The sequence below is a fragment of the Peromyscus maniculatus genome, chromosome 21, assembly GCF_049852395.1.
Source record: "Peromyscus maniculatus bairdii isolate BWxNUB_F1_BW_parent chromosome 21, HU_Pman_BW_mat_3.1, whole genome shotgun sequence".
NCBI classification, from domain to species: Eukaryota; Metazoa; Chordata; class Mammalia; order Rodentia; family Cricetidae; genus Peromyscus; species Peromyscus maniculatus.
The window spans coordinates 57,128,144-57,150,167 of NC_134872.1; the positions used below are offsets into that span (position 1 = coordinate 57,128,144).

The 22,024-nt window shown below is 38.7% G+C and overlaps 1 protein-coding gene across 11 annotated transcripts in view; it reads right to left on the bottom strand.

Moving 5' to 3' along the window:
• The window catches only part of Pkhd1 (PKHD1 ciliary IPT domain containing fibrocystin/polyductin), a 483,551-nt gene that overhangs the window by 130,126 nt on the left and 331,401 nt on the right, over nucleotides 1-22,024 (bottom strand). For all 11 annotated transcript variants that reach the window (XM_076557889.1, XM_076557888.1, XM_076557887.1 and 8 more), the window contains 5 exons: nucleotides 15,967-16,121; nucleotides 13,511-13,663; nucleotides 6,770-7,645; nucleotides 4,931-5,099; nucleotides 3,721-3,878 (listed from right to left, as the gene is read on the bottom strand). In XM_076557889.1, coding sequence (XP_076414004.1) covers nucleotides 3,721-3,878; nucleotides 4,931-5,099; nucleotides 6,770-7,645; nucleotides 13,511-13,663; nucleotides 15,967-16,121 — 1,511 coding nt within the window. The remainder of the gene's footprint in view (nucleotides 1-3,720; nucleotides 3,879-4,930; nucleotides 5,100-6,769; nucleotides 7,646-13,510; nucleotides 13,664-15,966; nucleotides 16,122-22,024) is intronic.

Below are 22,024 nucleotides of genomic sequence, written 5' to 3' on the forward strand. Positions count from 1 at the left end.
TTTGGGTTTATGGTCTCCAAGAGTCCCATTAGAGTCCTGCTCCAAATTCCACCCTGGTGACAGTTTGACAGCCCATCTTTACTGTCATTATTTCTTTCTAATCTCACTTCCCGACTGGTGGTTTTTGGCAATTTGCTGCTTGGGCTATTTGAGCCTAAGCTTTGTCTTGGATGTATTTCTAAGTCCACCCAAATTAGGCACTATGATTGAGCCTTTGTCTTTTCTACTAGGATGAATTTCAATTTGTATCTAGCACTGTGGACCACCACGCATCTTCTTAATTAAAAAAGAAATGTGAGCCTGGCCAAAATTCAAGTCCATAAAAGATACACAATTACCCATAGGCTTGTTTTAAAGCATGAGGAGAGTTTTACCATGATATAAATGTCTGTGGTAGTAATATAAGGGTTTTTTTTAACCAATAGAAAATCTTACTATAGAAAACATTGACTGAATCTAGGTATAGACAGAATTAGATCTGCATATCTGCCTTGGTTGCTTTTCCAGTTGCAGTGGTAAGACCCCCTTGATAGAAGCAAACTAAGGGACAGAGGTTTACTTTAGACCACAGTTTGAGGCATGGAAGTCAAGGAAGGAGGAGCTTGAAGCAGCTGATCATGATGCATCAACAGTCAAGAAGCAGAGAGAGGTGAATGCCTACTACTGTTCATCTGTTCAATGTGTTTTCTCCACTTTATATTGCTCCCAGATACTCTGCCCAAGGAAGGGTCTCACCCACAGGTAAGACCTGATGTCTCCCCACATCAATTAATGTAATCAATATAATCCCTCACAGGCATCCTCAGAGGCCTGTCTTCAGATGACACTAGATCTTATCAAGGTGAAAACTGACACCAAGGATCACACTATGCTTTTTATTTTTTTATCTTTACTAATCATATATCAATTCTCACTTTCCTCTTACACACACACACACACACACACACACACACACACACACACACACACTATGGTTTTCATTCCACTATGAATAAAATGTATTAACTGGTTATATTCTGTAAACAATATATCAAAGTGAACACTTCCTCAGCTTTTATATGGAATCAGTAGCAAGAACATATTTATACCTGAATAATGTGTTAAACCACATGGTAAGCAGTCTTCTAAAAGCTCATCAAAAGAATGTTCTTAGAATTCAAACATGAAGCATTTGATTCACATATGTGAACAATATATCAAAGTGAATATTTCCTCAGCCTTTATGTTCACTCAGCATATACAGGACTTTAAAACCTCTACTGCAGACCCCATATATTGTCACTCAATTGCAATGCTAAGACTTTAACATATGGAGAAATGTGAGATGAGTATAACATATATTTTCAAGTATGAAATTTTACAATAACTTAAACAATCATGTGTAGATATGATTCCAAATGCCAAGTGTTAAACTTCACCAAAAGCTAAGATGGAAAAAAGTTATAAACAAATAAGAATATACCCAAGTTTTTGTCATGATTTATGCCTATACTAGGACACAGGAGACTGAGACAGGAGGATTGGAAGCTTAAGGCAAGTATAAATTACATAGCAAGAATGAAGCCATCTTGAACTACACAGCAAAATCCAGGCTGGCCTGGGTACAAAACAAAATCCCATCTCTAAAGAAAGTACAGATAAAACCAAACAAGCAAAAGCTTTGATATATATATATAATTAAATCAATAACTTGCTGCTCTTGAACAGCTTAGGATGGCTCATTAATATTCTTTCTAAGAGCTTATAATGCATACACTGATAGAGCTAGTCTAGCAATATTTGTTGAGCATCCTCCCAAATATATATCAGTGAATAGTCCAGAATCCCAGCCCTCCCTGGGTCTGTGTTCTAAAGGGTCAAATGGCAAATAAACAACTAAGTTATTACATTTATAATATAATGCCAGGTGTTGGACCTCAAAAACAATAAAGCAGGTGCATTGGCTTTAGAAAATAATAAACACATTGTTTGGTTTGTTTGTTTGTTTTTGAGACAAGGGCTTGCTTATCTCAAGCTAGCCTTGAACACACTCTGAGGATGACCTTGGAGATTTGGCTTACTGGTATGCACCAACATACACAGTTTATGTGGTCCACCCTTGGCCTAGGGATAGAAATCAGAGATTCTTGCATAGTAAGCAAACACTCTACCAGTGACAGCACTAGCTCACACATATGATTGTTAGATGAGGGATCAGGAATGGCTTCCCTAAAGACACTTAGGGATACTAAGTATATTCCTAACAGAGCTACTAATAAGATATCCAGGCAAAGGAAATAGTCTGTGCAAGGGCCCTGTGCTAAAGGAACAGTAAGATTATGATAGTTAAGGTAAGTGGGGTGGGTGGGTGGGTGTTCACAAGAGGTGGAAGAAAGCATCCCTGATCCAAAAATGCAAGTCTGGTAAGCTTATGGTTTGGATGTCCTTCTGAATGGGTGAAAAGCCATTGGAAAACTTAAGTGATTGTCTTAACCACTAGGTGAATAGAGTGCAGAATGCAGAAATGGGAGAAAACATCATTAGAGAGAGTACTCTGCCTCCAGGTGAGTGATGACTATGTCTACATTACAGAGGCTGCAGAGAAGGAAGATGGGAAATGTGAGTGCTTGGGTTAGGAAGAAGAACAAGGAGTATGCCCCATGTTTTTAATCAACTGATGAAGGCAAAAGGCAAGTCATAGGCATCAGCTTGGGGTAGGGATTGGAATTTAATAGTGGGCATGTAGATCTGAGGTACCTATACATATTAATAGAACCAGTAGGGTATTTTTTTTTTACCACATTTCAAGGTCAGGTTTGAGTTAGTAATAGAAATCACAACTCATAGGTAGCATTAAGTGGAAATTTGATCTTGGTCCTCTTGGAATAAGGAAAATTGAGCACTATGCCCTGGGTGAGTCATACCTTTAGAACTTAAAATGGCAAGGAAGGAGAAAATGGGGGTAGGAAGTAAAAGAGTGGGGGGTGAGAGGAATTAGAATGCATTATGTAAATGTAAGGAATTATAAAAGAACAAATGTAACTGATACTAAACAAAGAGAAGGGAGACCAGAAAAAGAATCTAAAAAGAGTGAAGCAGAGGGAAAGTGGGAAAAATTCTTCAGGTTTTCCTGTAACATGTGCAAATTCAGTTCAAAGGGGAAATCATATCCCTGGTGGTAGAATCAGAAATATCTCCAGGACCCAGCTACAAAATCAATATGCGATGATGCTTTGGTTGTGTGAGGAAGGAAAGAAAGTAGAGTGCAGAAGTTCTGAGCACAACACAGTTTAGGAGGCATTTGGAGAGCAGGGAGATGAATCTCACGGTAACTTCTATACCATCCTCTCCAGAATGAGCTTCCAAGACACAACAGAAAAAAAAAAAAAAAACAGATGGATTCATAGGTGGCTGGGATATTTCAAGGTGACATGAATTCTGCACGAGGCTAAGGTATGTACGAGGATTATTCTCCACATTGTACTCAGAGGTGAGTGATGATAATGTATACATTTGACATAGACACAGACATCCACAGAGGTCACAGTGGCGATGTCACAATATGTCTTAATGACTAAGTACCCTGCCATAGATGTGATTTGGTTGCACATCAGTATAGACTCCAGCCCTAGACTTTGGTTCCTTTCCAATATATTTTTGTTTTCATGGGGCAATGGAGCCACAAGCTCTGTTACATGCCCGCTGGCTTTGCCATAGGCATCATGGTCGGACATAACCAACCTGTGTTGAAGAATGATCCAGTCCATTCTGCCTCTATCTTTGGAAACACAGTGACTGGTGGAGGCAGACCCAGGGTTCTCCCATCCAGATCTGTGAAGAGGTATTTTCTTGGACTTTCCCAGTCAGATTCAAGGCAACCGGTTCCTTCTAAATCTTTCCTGTGGAGAAAAGGAAGAAGCACCTCTCTCATCTCATGATAGGCAGGAAAAGAAAGCTCATTGACAGTGCTGATCTTGCAGCAAGTCAAGGGACGACCCATCTTCCAGTCCTGCCATATGAGGCTAATATTCTTCACCTCGAATGGATGATCTGTACAGTAGCCCTCACCTGACACCAGTCTTGAGGCGCTTTGATTCTGGTACTCCCAGACTGACCCCAAAACTATAAGAAATAAATCTTTGGTCATTACAAATCATCTAGTTTATGGAATTTTGGTGTAGACACAAATAGACCAAGAGGTGTAGCTTTCATCCTGCTGGTAAGACAAATAATAACACAATACAAACTATGTGCCTAACTGTACTGAGCTACCTACAATGGCTCAGGAAGGGGCATTAAAAAGGAATCAGTGTTAGGTCAAACACGTTAACTTTCCACGTAGGGTGGTTTGTTTAGACTATTCCTTTTCTCCCTAAAGCAGTTTTTTTTTTCAGTGTGAGAAAGCATAACCCATTCTTTTTTTCAGATCTTTGAATAAAACTCTCGGATCACGTGTCCAAGAGCAGTAGTCACACCTGGTCTATGCTTCATCATTTACCTTAGGAATTCCCAGCAGTAGGTACAATCTCCTCCCATACCCTCATCCTGCTCAATGGCTCCCTGATCCCCATTTGAAACTGTGAACTTTGTGCTCCATGATAGAGGAAAGAATAAAGTTGATTTGAATCCACCTATTTTAAAAATATCTCTAAGAAATAAAACAATAAAAATAACAATAAAACTGTTACAAAGTTCATCTGATCCTTCTTTAAAAATGACTCGAGGGGAGAAATCAGTAACCAGTATCTGCTTGTTTGTGAGCAAAATTCTTAAAATCATATATGAAAGGGCAAGAATATGGCATGGGTAAAATGTTGGGACATCTAAATCAAGGCACCAGCCTTTTCTATAGAGATTTACTTCAATTTGTATGATGGTGTTATAGTTTTTAATGTTTTAGTTGAAAAACTGCTTCATAAATATTGTATATTGTCAATACTGAAAGGGGTACCTGGGCTGTGATGGAGGGAAGTAGAACTTGTTTTTGTCCTTCATCCTCAACATCCTGGTTCTCTCTGCTGTTATTGGGTACATGATTCCAGTGCTACACTCATTAGGCAGGATGCAGACATCCAGGTCACCACTATAGCAACTCTTCACAAAACTAGAGAATGTGACATCTGAAATTTTAAACAATATATCGCAATATTATATCATGTGCACCACCAAACACAAACAGATTACATACAAAATATTCTTTTCATAATGTATATTACTGGAGCCAATTTAATCTAACCAGAATAATGCCAGGAAGTATACATGAATCTTAATTACAAAATATCTGGGTCATACATGGACATTGTATGTAAAAAAAGAAAGAAAGAAAGAAAGAAAGAAAGAAAGAAAGAAAGAAAGAAAGAAAGAAAGGAAGGAAGGAAGGAAGGAAGGAAGGAAGGAAGGAAGGAAGGAAGGAAGGAAGGAAGGAAGGAAGGAAGGAAGTGTGGTGGTATTGTGTTCCCCAAAATATTGTGTACTCTAATAAATTTATCTGGGGTCAGAGAACAGACAGCCACTAAATACAAAGGCTAGAAAATGGTGGCACTCACACCTTTAATCCTAGCATTCCAGAGATAGAAATCCCTCTGGATCTCTGTGAGTTCAAGGCCACATTGGAAATATCCAAGCATGGTGACACACGCCTTTAATCCCAGAAAGCCAGCCTTTAATCCCAGGGAGTGGTGGTAGAAAGATATATAAGGCGTGAGGACCAGAAACTAGAAGTATTTGGCTGGTTAAGCTTCAGGCTTTTGAGCAGTAATTCAGCTGAGACCCATTCCAGATGAGGACTCAGAGGCCTCCAGTCTGAGGAGACAAGACCAGCTGAGGATCCGGCGAGGTGAGATAGCTGTGGCTTGTTCTGTCTCTCTGATCTACCAGCATGGACCCCAATAGCTCGCCTCAGGTTTGATTTTATGAATAAGAACTTTTAAGATTCCTGCTACAAGAAAGGAAGGAAGGAAGGAAGGAAGAAGAAAGGAAGGAAGGAAGGAAGGAAGGAAGGAAGGAAGGAAGGAAGGAAGGAAGGAAGAGAGAGAGAAAGAAAGAAAAGAGCAATTCCAAGCTAGAAAGTTGGCTTGTTGGTTAGAGCACTGGCTGTTCTTCCAAAGGACACAGTTTTGATTCCTAGCAGCCACATGGAGGCTCACAATCTTCTTTAACACCGGTTCTTTAACATCTAACCTTCTCTTCTAGCTTCTGTAGGTACTTCATCTATATGCTGTACAGATGTGTGTGTGTGTGTGTGTGTGTGTGTTTATAATAAAAAAAACCTTAAAAAACAATTATTCAAATATATTACAGTCTTAGGAAAAGTTAAGCTAAAAGCATGATGAAAGGTTATCTATTTTATGTAACACTCAAATCAATGGGTAATGAGTACAAAATTATCAAAACTATCTGGTACAAGATGCACTGCCCAAGTTTTCAAATGCTGACTTTAAACCTAGCCATCTTTATAGCACCAAACTCTAAAGCTAACCCTGCTGACGGACAGTTTTTGTGTCTCAGTTACTTTAATGTATAATACGAAAAACACCTTCTATCCCAGAGTTATCTTTGAGTTAAATAGTTACAGTGAAGTCTCTCCAGCAAATAGAAAGCAGTAATTTCTGTAAGAAATCATTCACTGTCTTGAATACACAGTCATGATTCCTCAACATTAGGGTGTCAGCTAGACAAGCGAGCACCAGGCCATGCTGAACCTTCTTGTCCTTTGATGCTGTAATGTTCCTGAAAGTTGTGTGTTTGGGTGTGTGAAGACACATTTTTAGGATAAAGTCCAGAATCCTACCTTGAAGCTTCATAATTCCTGAAACTGGATGGCTACTTCTCACTTTATGCCACGGCTCCTGTGGCCATTGATTTGGTTCTGAGGTGAAAACTGGCCACAGAATACCAATCCGGCCTCCTCTGGGATTGGAAGACGCTCTATCTGTTGATGTCCAGTTGGCTGACTGAGGTGTCTTTCTATCTTGAATGCAGTCAAAAGAGGAGCTAGTGGCCACAATGATTGAATTCCTAAGCACAATCTGCACAGCTCTGATGGAGCCTGGTGGAGCCGAAGATACATACCCGACTGCCAAAAGACCAATAGTATTGTCTACCAGAGTGATATTCTGCAGGTCCACACTATTCTCCGTCTGCACCATGGCACCATAGTCAAAGTTCTTAAAAGCCAGGAATCCAGAGACACCAGTACAGTTGTTGGGTTCACGTTTCTTGTAGAGGTGAAGGCCATGAAGGCTTGAGTGGACCACATTGTCAGACCAAAGCGCTTCAGAAGAGCACCTATGGCCACATATGTGAAAGCCAAGTCTTTCTGACCCTGCCACCACATTGCCACGGAGAATGATATCCTTCGCATAGTCCACTTTGATTCCTGCCACCCAAGGAGATGACCTTGCTGACTGCATCGTCAGGACGACAAGGTTGTTAGTGAGAGAATAGTTCTGACCCTCCAGATCAATGCCATGGCCACTTGTGCCGAACACTACATTGTCATTTAAAACCATCCCATGACTGGCAGATGCACGGATGCCCACACCACAGCTTTGATGTATAGTGGAAGATATTACCCAGGATCCAGCTGACACACCAGTGAATTCAATGGATGAATACAACTGCGACCCCAAGTTCTGAATTTCTACATTTAGAAGTTGAAGAACACCTACAAAGACAATGTACATATTCAGGTCACGTTCTTTCTTGTTTCCCACAAAATACCTTTTCTATATTTTAATCTTAGCCACACTATATTTCCCACTTAATTTTTTATAACCATGAGATTTCCTACATCTTTGATGAAAACTAGCAATTATGCAATCTCACTGAAGAGACCAAGCTATTTTGAATGTTGTCATTTTATTAGCCCTAAGCCTACTAGGCCAGTATTCTACCACCAGCTATACATCTAGCATAGATTTTATTTTTGGCATAGTCTTATTAAATTGTCCGGTCAGGCCTATAACTTGTGATCCTCCTGCCTCAGCTTCCTGAGTAGTTTAGGTTATAGACCTGAGCAACCACCCCCAGCTTATTTTATTTTTCAGAGACAGAGTTTGAATACGAAACTCAGGATGGGCTGGAAAGTACTATATAGCCCAAGATGGCTTCAACCTGACAACCCTCCTGCCTTTCTCTCCCAAGTGCTACTATTGCAATTGGATACCACACATCTAGCTGTACTGCCTTAAAAATATATAGTTAAAATGATACAGAATTCAGCCTACACATTAAATTTGAGAATTAATAACGGTGTATATACTTCTGGTAAGAATACATACTATATGCTTATATGTAATTAATTAATAATGAAATAAAATAACCATAACATATAAGTCCAATATAACACTGTTCACTGTGCTAAGCTCTTCTGAAACACACACGCACACATACACACACACACACACACACACACACACACACACACACACAAAATTTTATCACAAAGATCTATGAGTTAGGTTCAATTATTATCCTCATTTTGCTGATAAGGATACTGAGAAATGAAATGCTTGACAAACTAAGACTTCGACCTGGACATATGGTTAAGTACCATGAACCTCATTGCAAGTACACACACAGCAAGAGTGAAAGATTCAACACTATGTGTGGAGCAATGTCACACTGAGTCAGGTAAGCAGGCAACAGCTGTCTGCCAGTCACTAGTCACATATCCTTTGCTAGAAAGGTTATGACTTGACAACTTTGTCCCTCCTTCCTCTCTTTTGTCCTTCTTTCCTCCCTCCCTCCTCTCTTTCTTTCTCTTTTTGTTTCTTAATTGTTGTTGCTGGAATTTAAGACATTTTGTTTTGTTTTTTGAGGCAATAACCAAAGAAAACCATGAAGTTACTTCTTTGATAAACCAAGAGGAAGCTAGGTGTGTGACATTTCAATGTTACTATGTTTTTACTTAAAGCTCAAAGACCAGCCTAATACCTTCAATTCTCCACTGCCTTTTCAGAGATAGGAAACTCAAACCCTCGCACATCAGTTGCTGTGAAAAAGTCAATCCTTGTAAGAAGGAGAAAATGAAAAACTATTTGTCTCTCCTAGATAAAACTGAATAAAATAACTTCAATAATTAATCCTCTATTGGCAATAATTGAGAAGCTTCTGGTAGATGGTATAGAAATAGTGTTAAACATTGTTGTATAGGACTCACCTCTGAGCCAAACTGCCATCATCTTCAAGAGTTCTGCTGGTCCTACTAACAAAAGGTCATCACCACTAGGTCTGTTGACCTCCTATCACAGAAAGAGGGAATCCGAGGGGAGTCATAGGACCCTTACCTGAGTATCCAGCCACTCCTCCTAACAAGCTATATGCAATTTTGCCTAATCGCATATGGTCCTTGGGAAGGAGCTGGAGGGTACTGGGGGAGAGGGGTGACAGAAGGTATCTATCTACACAGACATGGAAAAACATCATCATTACTGGCCACCTATTCTCCTGCCCATATCCCTTGCCCATTTTTCTTTAAGTAAGCCTAATAAACTCAAGTTCTCCAGAGTGAACTTTGATGTAGTTGCATCTTGGTCGATTACTGAGACAATAGGAAGAGAGGGTAGATGTTGTTTACACCTCCCCAAGGAAGGGATTTTAGCAAGAAATATTAAAATGCTAGATGTCTCTTGATATTCTTTGCCAACAACACACAGCTGAAGGTATGTTGTACCTGCCCTGTTCATAGAACTTTGAAATGAACAACACCAAATGAAAATAAGTTCACATGTAAACATCCTATTTCCTATATACATGATTGTTTTAGGATCTCATTAACATATCCTGTGAGCAAAATGTAAAGATCTCATTTCTGTGTGGTTGCAATTCACAGTTTCACACTGTTCAACATCATTTCACTTTTGTGTACATTGAAGCAATGAATGAAAATCAATAAATAGTAAATTCCTACAATATCTTGAGAACTTAAAGAATTCAGATTCAATTTTTGCTAGTAAGTGCTTTCCAACCTTTCCTTCTGAATTATAATCTTAAAGTTTTCAAGCTAGATGTCATCAGGGGGAAAAAAGCATTGCCGTCCATGCTAATAACCAGTAGAGACAGCCCTAACTTGTTTTCACCCTTATAACCATTCTGCAGCATCCATGATATATACCTGCACATCCCACTTTATCTACACTCTCATGCAGGTTAGTTTTATTTTAATTATTTCTTTTATTTTTATATTACAATATAGTTACATTATTTCCCCTTCCCTTTCTTCCCTCTAACCCTCCCTAGCAACCCCTACTTTCTCTCTTTCAAATTCCTATGCAATCTTTTTTCCTAAATATAACCTTCTCAGTCACTATATTGTTACACATATGTATATTCCCAGGGCTGACCACTGGCTTTGGACAACCACTTAGTATGCTCTTCCCTGGGGAAGGTTATTTCTCCAGCTTTTAGAATGTCTTGGTTGTCTGTAGTTCTTTGTGTAGGGCTAAGGCCCCATGGTCCTCTCTTGGTTCACTTTGGCAGGTTTATTACTGCCACCCCTGTTAAGCTCATGTTTAGGCAGTCTCACAGCCAACTCTCTGATCCACTAGTTATTACAATCTTTCCTCCACCCCTATTCTGCAATGGCATAGGTTAATTTTAAAAGCAAGGATTCTTAATACAGTATGAAAACATGGATTGTATTCTGGACAGAAAGGGGTCATTAAAAGGAAAAAAATCCACTTTGGAAAAACCAGAACAGTTCCAGCCCACAGAAGCACTTAATGTGGCTTCTCTTTCCTTTCCTGGGAGGTTATTTTAAAAGTTATAGGTTAGCAACTACAGAGGCTTAGGATTATGTCACACTTGATGCTGACTCAGGCTTTGAGCTCAACTGTAAGACTTGGTCTTCTGTCCTATTCCAGTGACCTGGTTTTCATTAGCTGGGTCTCTATGATGCTCTCCCCTTATGATGGCCCAACTTTACAATCATTTCTACCACAGTCCAGCTTTTGTCCACGTCTTCTAGAGTAAGATTGTCCAACTTTAACCTCATGTTACCTTGAGCCAGACATTCATTTTTGTACGTTGCTGTCCTGTGGATTTGGTAACTATTCATTAAGTACCAGAAAATCCACCCAATGAATGCCACCAGATATTGACAATTTTCACCCTAATGGGCAAACTCACCTTTAGCAAGAACATAGAAAGACAGAGCTTTTGTAAAGTGATTTTCTATTCACTAGAAATTGTAAACTTCTGATTTAAGATCTGAATATACCAAAATAATGAATGGATGATTCCATGAATCATCCTATGCTGATTATAATAGGTTAGAACACTTTTTCCAGGTCTTCTCTGAGCATTTATTGTATGCAAGTGCAGGGTGACTTTCTTGTCTTTAAAGGTATAGGTAAGATAATATTGTATTAAATCTTTGATAATATCATAAATATATACAATATGTATTAAACACATTGTGTGTTTTGAACCCAATAAGTCAAACTAGTACTACTCATATACTTTTGGGGGAGGGGCCATACACTGGAATGTGTTCAACCTACCAGGCACACCACTAAAGAACAGAGACTCTCTCTTCCCAAGAAACCATCATTTGTCAATGGCTGCTCAGCCAGGAAGAAGAGGCTCACACTGCAACAGTGACTGACTTGATCTTGTGTAGGTCTTCTATAGGCAACCACAGCTGCTGGGAGTTATTGAGTGTGGTAGTCTTGTCATACCTTAAAGACAGTTTTGGTCTTGCCTTCCCCAACCTCCGACCCTTACAGTCTTTCCACTCCTTTCTGTGCGATGGCCCCTGAGCAATGGGGTGACTGGGGTTTGTGGTGGTTTGAAAGAAAATAATGACCCCCAGAGGGAGTGGCACTAGTAAGAGATATGGCCTTTTTGGAGTAGGTGTGGTCTTATTGGAGGAAGTGTTTTACTGTGAAGGCAGGTTTGGAGGTCTCATGCATTCTCAAGCCACACCTAGTAAGACAGTTCACTTCTTGTTGCTTGAAAGATGTAGAACTCTCAGTTACTTCTGCAGCACCATGTCTGCCTGCATGCCACCATGTTCCACCATGATGATAATAGACTGAAACTCTGAACTATAAGAAAGTCACTACAATTAAATGATTTCCTTTTTAAGAGTTGCTGTGGTCATGGTGTCTCTTCACAGCAATAGAAACCCTAAGACAGGGTGATATTGATGTACCACTTTTTGCTGGGCGGTGGTGGCACACGCCTTTAATCCCAGCACTTGGGAGGCAGAGCCAGGCAGATCTCTGTGAGTTTGAGGCCAGCCTGGGCTACCGAGTGAGTTCCAGGAAAGGCACAAAGCTACACAGAGAAACCCTGTCTCGAAAAACCAAAACATTAAAAATAAAAATAAGAATAAAGATGTACCATTTTGCTGAACACTTCCCAGACACTTACCCTACACAGTTGAGTGTTTCTATGTTAACTATTCACCTCAAGGAGAAACTTCTAAAATTAGGATTAAGAGGTGTGCAAATGAATAATAGACATCTATAACTTCCATCTTAGAGTAAAAGTGATGCCCTCTACATAAAGTGAGGAAATTTCCAACTATGTGAGAACTTTCCTCTGTCTCCTGTCCTTTACATTGTGTCCATCACTTGTGTTGCAGCCTCATTTTATCTTGCAGAATGAAAAATCTCATAGAAAAAAAATAAATGATTTTAAGCTTAAAAGAATCATTTTTAGATTTATCCAGACATTTTCTAATAACAAATATTTTCAAAAGAAAAAACAAACAAACCAACATCCTTTAGGGAGTAGTAGAAGAACAAGTAATATTTTTAGGTAAAAAAAAAATAGAATTAATCAGCAGTTGATGTGTGTTCCAAGAACTATTAAAGAAAATTTCTAAGAATCAAAGAAAATAATTTTTTAAATAAACTCAGAACCTTAAGGATAGACATACAGTGGCTTTCAAAGATGGAGCTATTCTGACAAGATTTCCCAAACTATTTGGTAAGGAAGAGCTTTGTAAGACTATAGCCAGAATATATATTTAATAAATAAAACAATTTTGCAAGATCCTAAAAGAGCTGAAGCATGCATTTCAAAGGAAAAGATTCCACTGGTATTTTAAAAAGACTGAATTGATTTTAAACCACTTTAAAATATGGGAAATATTTGTATTTAAATTCCAGCCACTAATTGGTAGCATGACTCATTTCTAACATTAGATGTTGCATACTACTGGGAAAATGTAAGAGAAAACTAGGAAAGTGATAAAATTCAAATAGTTATTGAGTCATGTATCATTTTCAAAGCAGAGGGAAATTCAGATGTGCTGAAGGTATTTTCTTTGAGGTTAAAAGGTGCATATATATGCACTGATCTCCAGTATATTATTAAACTTCACACTACTAATTTAGCAAAGATTGGGGCTGAAAACTCATAGCTTCCTGGAGCACAAAGAAGCCACCTAATTGGATCATTTTGCATCAAAAGTGAAAATTCTCACAGCTGAAGTTTCTAAGTGTCCCAAGTGAGCGGCTCAGAATTACTTAGTAGCTGAACAGTAATGTTTAATAAATGAAAATTTCATTTCACTTACCAGAAAACTCTTCTCTGCTAGACTTCCTGAAGGACCCCACAAGGATTCTCCCTCTACATGATGAGTCAGGCTGAATTTTAATGTTCCTAGTCAACAGTCCAATCTCAGCAGCCAAAGGAATGTGTTGACCATCCTCCATGATGTGAGCACTTCCTAGAGAAACAGGAATCAGAGAAAAACAACTTTTAACTGGCTGTCATGGAAATTGCCAGCTGGGGACCTCACAGTACCTCACAAATAAAATTTTCTATTCCTATTAGAAGTCCTTCCAACCTGAAAGCCAGCCTTTCCTCAGGCACACTCCACAGATGTCAACTGAGAAATGAAAAACCTGTTCACTTGTTCCTCTTTGGGATCAAAGAGAATGTGCAAGCAATAATTCATTTCTTCTCAATAACTCTGGGTACTAGGACAGGTCAATTAGTAGGGTCCCCAACATCCTTCCTTTCATTCATCAGTGTGAGGTTCTGGCATTTGACTGCACATTGTTTATGTACCTCCATCATCCATCATGGAAGTAAAGAATCTCAGGTCAGATGAGGCAGTGGTAGAGAGTAAACATCAATGTTAGACAGAGAAGGGAATAGAGGAGGATGCTGCTTAGCACAGTAATCCCCTCTCCTGATGGACTTCTGCCTTCTACAGCCTGGACCATCTGCCGAAGCAGGGGTAAGGAGAAGCCTTGTTTCCCTGATATTTCAAGATGGCTCTAGCTGGCCAGGGTTAATAAAGATATATATTCTATGCTATGCTTTTTAAACAGAAAATCAAGCTGGACATAGTACTAGCTAATCGGAAGCCGAAGCAGGAGAATGGCCAGAGCCCAGAAATTCAAGACCAGCCAAAGTCACATAGAAAAATCCATCTCAACAACAATAGAAAGCAGAGGAGGAGTTATTACCCCTGAAACTATAATTTAGAAATGACTTTAGACAGTCTAGGGTAACATTATGCTCCCTTCTCGCATATCATATGAAAGAACAGTTCTCTGACCCACTTATTTCACATGTTTTATTAGTTAAATCTCCTGAGTTAAACTTAGTTCATACATGACACAGGAAGGTGGTTTTTCTATGATGGGTATTATTTCTCTACATAACTTACTACCTGTTTTTACAAGAAGGTATCTGAGTTTCTCTGTTTCTTTTGTTTTTGTTTTTCTTGGTAATCCTACCAGACAATATATAAAATATATTTTGTGTTAAGAAACATACATTTTTATATAACGTTATTATACTATCCATTGTATTCCAAGGGACTATAGGATTCAATGTGCCATGAAATGAACTAGATACTTAGTGCCAAAGAGTTTTTATCTGGCTTAGGCAAAAAACTATCTATTGATTTTTGAAAATTTTTCAACTCTCCTCTCAGACTTGCCATCATGAATCATAAAATTCTGTTATAACTAAATATTATTTTGAAAATAAACAATATACCAAGACTGATGGAACATACCTTTAATCCCAGCACCAGGGAGGCAGAGGCAGGTGGATCTCTTGAGCTTAAGGCCAGCCTGGTCCACATAGCAAGTTCTAAGACAGCCAGGACTATATAATGATACCCTGTCTCAATACATAAATAAATAAAATAAAAATTAACTGTAGCAGGAATCTTAGAAGGTCTTATTAATAAAATCAAACCTGAGTCCAGTTGTTGGGGTGAACACTGGAAGATCAGAGAGCCAGAACAAGCCACAGCTATCTCACCTCGCCAGATCCTCAGATGGTCTTGTCTCCTCAGACTGGAGGCCTCTGAGTCTTCATCCAGAATGGGTCTCAGCTGAATGCTTAAACCAGGCCAAATGCTTAACCAGCCAAATGCTGCTAGTTTCTGGTCCTCACGCCTTATATACCTTTCTGCTTTCTACCACCACTCCCTGGGATTAAAGGCTTGCTTTCTGGGATTAAAGGCATGATGAGTCACCATGCCTGTCTGTATCCTTGAACACATGGATTTCTGCCTCTGGAATGCTAGGATTAAAGGCGTGTGCCACCACTGCCTATCCTTTATGTTTAATATTGTCGCTGCTCCGTCTCTGACCCCAGATAAGTTTATTAGCATGCACAATATTTGGGGGAATACAATACCATAATTAACCATAAGCCAGACATGAAGATATGGGGCATGTATGTCTAAAATCTCAGCACTGAAGTACTGACATAGGAGAATAAGTTTGAGTTGCAGGCTTGGACTGCTTAGTCAGACCCTGTCTCAAACAAACAAAAATATTAAAAGGTGGAAAGAAGAAAGAATGGGGGGCGGGGGGAGAGAGGAAAGGAGAGGTGGGCAGGGGAAGAAAAATTGAGGAAAGTTTCTAAGACAAGTACAGGGCAGCAATTAAGTAGCCTCTTTCCACTCTTAATGTCAAGCAAGTGCAATACACCTGGACAGGCTGACAAGTAGGTCCTTCAGGGCCCATCCATTTCCTTTAACCAACAAAGCAAAGCACTTACCAATGTGCCGGTGTCTAAGACGTTCATAGATCCTGATGTGATGGCCCTTGACTTCCTTTATGGTGAGGACCTCTGCCTCATGAGGCTCATAAGAAGAAGAGCTGAGGATGACTTTGTCATGGGGCTGCCAATCCACTTCATCATCTACTATGATTCTGTAAACTCAGAAAGTGGGCATCAGATATACTAATAAAACCACAGAGGTCATCAAGTAACCCAAAAGAAAGTAAAACCCACAAAAACAAGCCTATCTCACCATGCAAACTCAAAGAGGGAGTAAAACAATACATAAGAAAAAATCTTTTGTTAAACATTGACTGCTGTACATGGAAGAAATACTTAGTTCATGAAGTCCTTGCTTTGATAGCATGAAGACCTTAATTCGGGCCCTAGAAACCATTTTTAAAATGTCAAATGTGGTGGTCCATTCTTGTAATCCCAGTAACATGGCAAAGTCTAGTCATCATATTTTCATGTGCCTTGGCTAAGAGCCATTTCCCTTCTTGACTGCCAAATAACTTGAGTAATAAAGATATTCCCAAGGAGATCTCTTTTCATGTCTTCTGAAGATGTATTAGCTTTTTTTTTTTGGGGGGGGGCAATGTATACAGAAAGCCTGTCAGACAGATACAGCTATGAGTCTTTAGAATTCTAGTAGCATCTGTGCAACCTCAAAAAGCTGTTTAGTTTTTCCAGCTTTGGGTCTTCAATGATGAAGTCAAATGTTCCCATCTCACCCTGACATGCAGACTGTATTACGGAGAATAGTGGGTGTGTATTACTGCAGTGTGCTATTCCAAGCTTTGTGCTTTTATCTCTCTGTGAATCAATGGGAGCTTTGTACATTTTCTTAGACTCACCTTGAATTAATTTTCTCTTCAATCTGTCATTGCTGTGTACCTTTTTCTTTGTGAATATGACTGTTTTTCTTTCCGTTCACCTTCCTTGCTTATTTCAAAACTGCAAGTTTATTCTGTGGCCTTTCACCTAGTACCAATTTAGTTGTCACTTTAGTCAATGTCCCTAACTTATCAAACAGTGACACCAATTCTGTATCACATACAAATGTTCATCTAGGCAATGGGGCTGGACAACACATCAGTTGTGCAGCATGTATTGACAGTGCCACTAATAACTAACAGTTATTATAGATCCTCATAAAGTCTCAGCTGTGCCCTTGGTTGGCTATGATGTCATAGAAGATTCAGGTGCAGAACAATTGAACAAATGCTATTTTTAAAGGTAAAATGGGGGGGGCTGGACTTGTGGCTCAGTTTGGAGGAAAGTGTTTTCCTGCTGTGCATGAAGCCATGGGTTTAATACCCAGCGCCCCATAAGCTTGGTTTGTTGGTGCACACCTATAATCCTAGCACTTGGGAGGCAGAGTCGGGATAATCTAAAGTTCGGAATCATTCTCAGCTACATAGAGAGTTTGAGGCCAGTCTGGGCTACATAAGAATATGTCTCAAAATAAAAATAGAAGAAAGAGGGAGGTAAAGAAGGAAGGAAAGAAAGAAAAAAGAAGGGAGGGAGGGAGGGAGGAAAGGACAGAGGAATAGAGAAGAGAAGGAAGGAAGAAAGGAAGGAAGGAAGGAAGGAAGGAAGGAAGGAAGGAAGGAGGGAAGGAGGGAAGGAGGGAAGGAAGGAAGAAAACTATAAAGTAGGGAACCAGCTTTGACACAAAAAGATTAAATAGTAACTCAAGGGTAGATAATCAAATGGAGCCAAAGATTAGGTTGGATGAATGGAATATTCCTGATCCAGTCCAGAGATATTTTTACTAAAGAGCATCACTTTACCATCACCAATAGATTCTTCCCTGTCTGTTAATTAATAATTTAAAAAAGCAGTATCTAAATATTTCAGTTACATCAATGCAACCCCTGAAATAATAACGAAGCTATGGAAGAAATAATGAATGGAATACCATATAGTCACCTAAAAGTACATTGTTGGGCGTAACTGAATTGCAAAGAATTTTCTTCCTAATGCATTGCTTTTTAAAAGAAATTATAAAATAATATGCCTCATTTTAAAGCAAAAAAAATACACATAAAATGGAAGACAAAAAGAATATCTATTAAAACATTAACCTATATAGGTGCTATATTGTAGTCGAATTTCTAAACAGTCTTATTAAATGATAAACACAGAGCCAAATACAGGAGTAATAGCCAAAGAGATCAGAGAAATGGCAAAGAGCCACTGACTAACCTTAGCTTACCACCTCACCACAGTTGCTTCCCAAGAGAGGTTCTTCCTGTCTAACCTGCACTTTTACTGCCTTCCTGTTCTGCCTTCTCATTGGCTCTAAGCCCAGCCACATCACTTCCTCATCACTGCCTGTCTATACAGACCTCCAGGTCTCTATGGTTGGTACTGGGATTAAAGGCTCTTGTCACCATGCTTGGCTGTGTTCTTGACAACAAAGAGACTCTGCCTGCCACATGATGGGATTAAGGGCATGTGCTACCACTGCCTGAATTCTGTTTATGGCTCACTATGACCTCTGATCTCCAGGCAGACTTTATTTATTAACATACAAATAAAATTACATTTCAGCCCAAATAAAATATCACCACACTGTATTAGTTTTTTTTTTTTCCACTTAGGAATGTATTTTCTTACTTAATGGATAGCACGCTATACTAAAAAATATTTGAAAGAAAATAACAGCTTCAGATGTAGCACAGTAGCAGTGTCTACTAAGGTCTGGGGCTTTATTTTAATACCACAAAAAAAGGAAAGGGGAGAAAAGGATGAAGGAAGGAACAGAAGGGAAGGAAAGAGACAAGATAAGGGGTGAGGCTCAGAAGAGGGGTAAGAAAAACAACTGGGAGTACAAAGCCACAGGACAGGCAACTAGTAATAGAACAGAAGTATACGGTCATCTAATCATGGTCTAGATTACTCAGATAACCTTCTCATTAACATTTATATTTTTGAATGAAGTTCTTCAGATAATAAGTGACCATAATATTTTATACAGTTTCTTATAACTGATATACACCTTATCTCAAATGTAGCATATGATGGCATTAGAGCAATGAAGAAAGGTAAACAGACACCTTCACACATTTATCAAAATGCACAGAACACACAATGTCAAGTGAACCCAAAGGTAACCTAGGAGGAAAGATGAGTCCTTCACAAATTGTCTTTCCTGAGCCCTCTACTCTGGCCAAATGGGTCTGCTTACTCTCCCGAAGCCCATTCATTCTCAAAGGTACTGACTCGTTTAGGTACTGTGCTTTGAGAGGTCTTCTCGAGGAGGACCCAACCCTTCATCACCGAACTTTTGACATAACAAATTTTAGGCCTCAGACTTGTATCCTGCCCTTATCTACTTTGATAGTATTGGTTGCTGCTTAATGGAACCATGAACATTGTGTAATTTGTTAGTTCAAACATTATTTTATGGTAAAAATGAGTGAGATTAACCTCACTGTTTCTATTAAGACTTCTTGAAATGTTACAGCGTCGCAGAGATGTATTTCTCCTTTGTACTCAAAGAACTGGAGACTCCTATGTCTGCATCTGCACCATTAACAGTGGGTACCACAGAGAAGTCTGTGGTGACAGCATCAGAAACCTAGTTAGTACAGCTGGCTAAGAGTCAGTGTTCCTAGGATTTCAGTATCCACTCTTTCACTTCCAGTTTTCCACCACTGTCGCCAACTTAGAATCATTGAAAAGACATAATTTAATGACTATGGGAATAAGAAGTCTTAACTTCATTCTAGGCTTTTGTATAACACTAATGAGAGTCATGTTATAGAGAAGAGTTCAAACTTTACTGTTTTCTGAGAAAAATATTCTTAAAACAATCCACCAATCAACTGGTGTCAAGTGAGAACCATGTGAAAAAAAATAAAATTTAAAATATAACAATGGAAGGCTCCTGAAAGGTAATATTTTTTTCTAAAAAATCAGCACCATTTCCTTTATTTTGACATTAATATTTGACCCTGTTTTGGGAAAATATAATGCTTGTCCATCCATAGGACACCGATCAAGTTATAAAGAACAAATTTTATAAATGTCATTTAACAGATTTTACAACTATGAATAAAACATTCATATGTCTACACCTATAATTTCAATGAATAAATCTAGACATTGATGGAGAGTCATAATGAAAATGTCTGTGTTTGACCAGTCTCAAAGTATACAATATTAGTTCCCTCAAGAAATAGGAGTAGTCACAGACTTTGAAACTCTACAAATGCTAACACTTGCTTTGCTAATTCCAATATTAACATTTTTTCATCAATGCCACTGAAATGCAATGATAATTTTTAGATGTATTTGGGTGTTGAGTTCTGAAGAAACTCCACTCCATAATGAAGTGTAAATGCTATAGGCAATAATCACAACTCCGGTAGATTATTTACCTCTCAGGCCTCCTTTCTCCCTCATCCAGGAAACTCTTTCACCTTCTGAAACTCTATTCTTCCCTCTACCATACGACTTTAGTTGTTCTCTTGAGAGCCTCTCCTTAGGCTTGTGTAAATTTTTCCCCTAGACAGTGAATGAACATAAGGGGAGAGTAATATCCTCTTGGATTGTGAAGCTAGATAAAGCTCAGTGGCTCTGAGATCAGGCATAGTCTACAGCAGTGGGGGAAACTGTTCCTCAGTAGAAAGATGAGGTCATAATAGAGAAGCACAAAATGTATAGCGACAGAAGGGAGAGGCTGGCTTAGCCCCAATCCAAACTGAATCAAGGAGTGTTCCTAACTCCTCTAACAGAAGCTTGATTGCCTATCAGTGTCCCTGTCTTGGGGCTGACTTTATGCCAGAAACTGAACAAAAAAAAATTCACATTCATTAATTCATTTAATTTGTATAATTATTTTATTAGCTAGGCACTATTACTCTCATAATTACAGAAAAAGAAACTATGACTCAAGAGGGTAATTTACCAAAGTTATACATTTAGTAAATCATAAGCCAATCTCACTGTTGAAGCCTTCTCACTGCAGAGTTCTTTTTCTTCCTTATTCCTAAAGTGAAGACTTTGACATCCATGGAAGAGTTGTCCATTTGAGGTTAGAGCATAGTGCTTCATCAGATCTAAAGAACTCTTTTTAGAAGAAACTGTACATAGGATCGCTAATTGCTAGTAAGTGGGAAAAGAGCCACTGACTGTATGTTCTGATACATAAATACCATTACGGTTATAATACATTTTGAATAATATGTAAAAAACTGATTAAAATTTAACTTGAGGCAGAAATGCTGATGTACTAGAAAATATACAGTTAAGCTGGCATGTTCTAATTTGTAGAAAAGACACAAGCAGATATGAATTAGATGCCTGTGCTGTGCTTTTCTTAGATGCTACAGATTATATCAAATACTATTTCCTCTCTCCAGAACCTATATACATGAACAGAGTTCATGCAGTTTAAATAACTTACCCTCATCATGCATTAAGAGCCACACCAATGTTTTGTGGCTATACATGATGTTATTATGCGGGAATATCAAGACAAAGGTATATAGAAACATTAATATTTATACAACTTATTATATCTTAAATTATTTCAAGAATTCTTACAAAGAAAGGATAGCCATATGCTTTATGACTCCCTAAAATTTTAAACCATAAAATCATGCTACAGTGGTTTTGCTGATGAAGGAATTGTATGCTAAATTAAGAGATAATGGTTGAATCTCCAAAGATAAGTAGGATGGTGTGTAATGATATACAGACCAACTAAAACCCTTATTTGATTGTCTAAGATTGAAGTACCAAAGGTGCCATAGAAAGCCTCGTGTGCACTGCTTAGAGGAGAGGAAACAGAGATATTCCAAACACATGATATCTCAAAAGCACATCACTAATGTGATACAGGAACGAACAGAGCAGATATTATCAGTGGCAGTGTTCAAATTAAAGGTCTAGGTTCTGAGGACAGGGCAAAGTCATAAATGGTTATTTGTGATTTCCTTGAAGATAACAGACTGTATCCACAAACCATTCGGAACAATTCAAGCCTGCTAAGTCAGCTGTCATAAAAAAAAGATGCAAGATAATAAGTGACACAAGGATA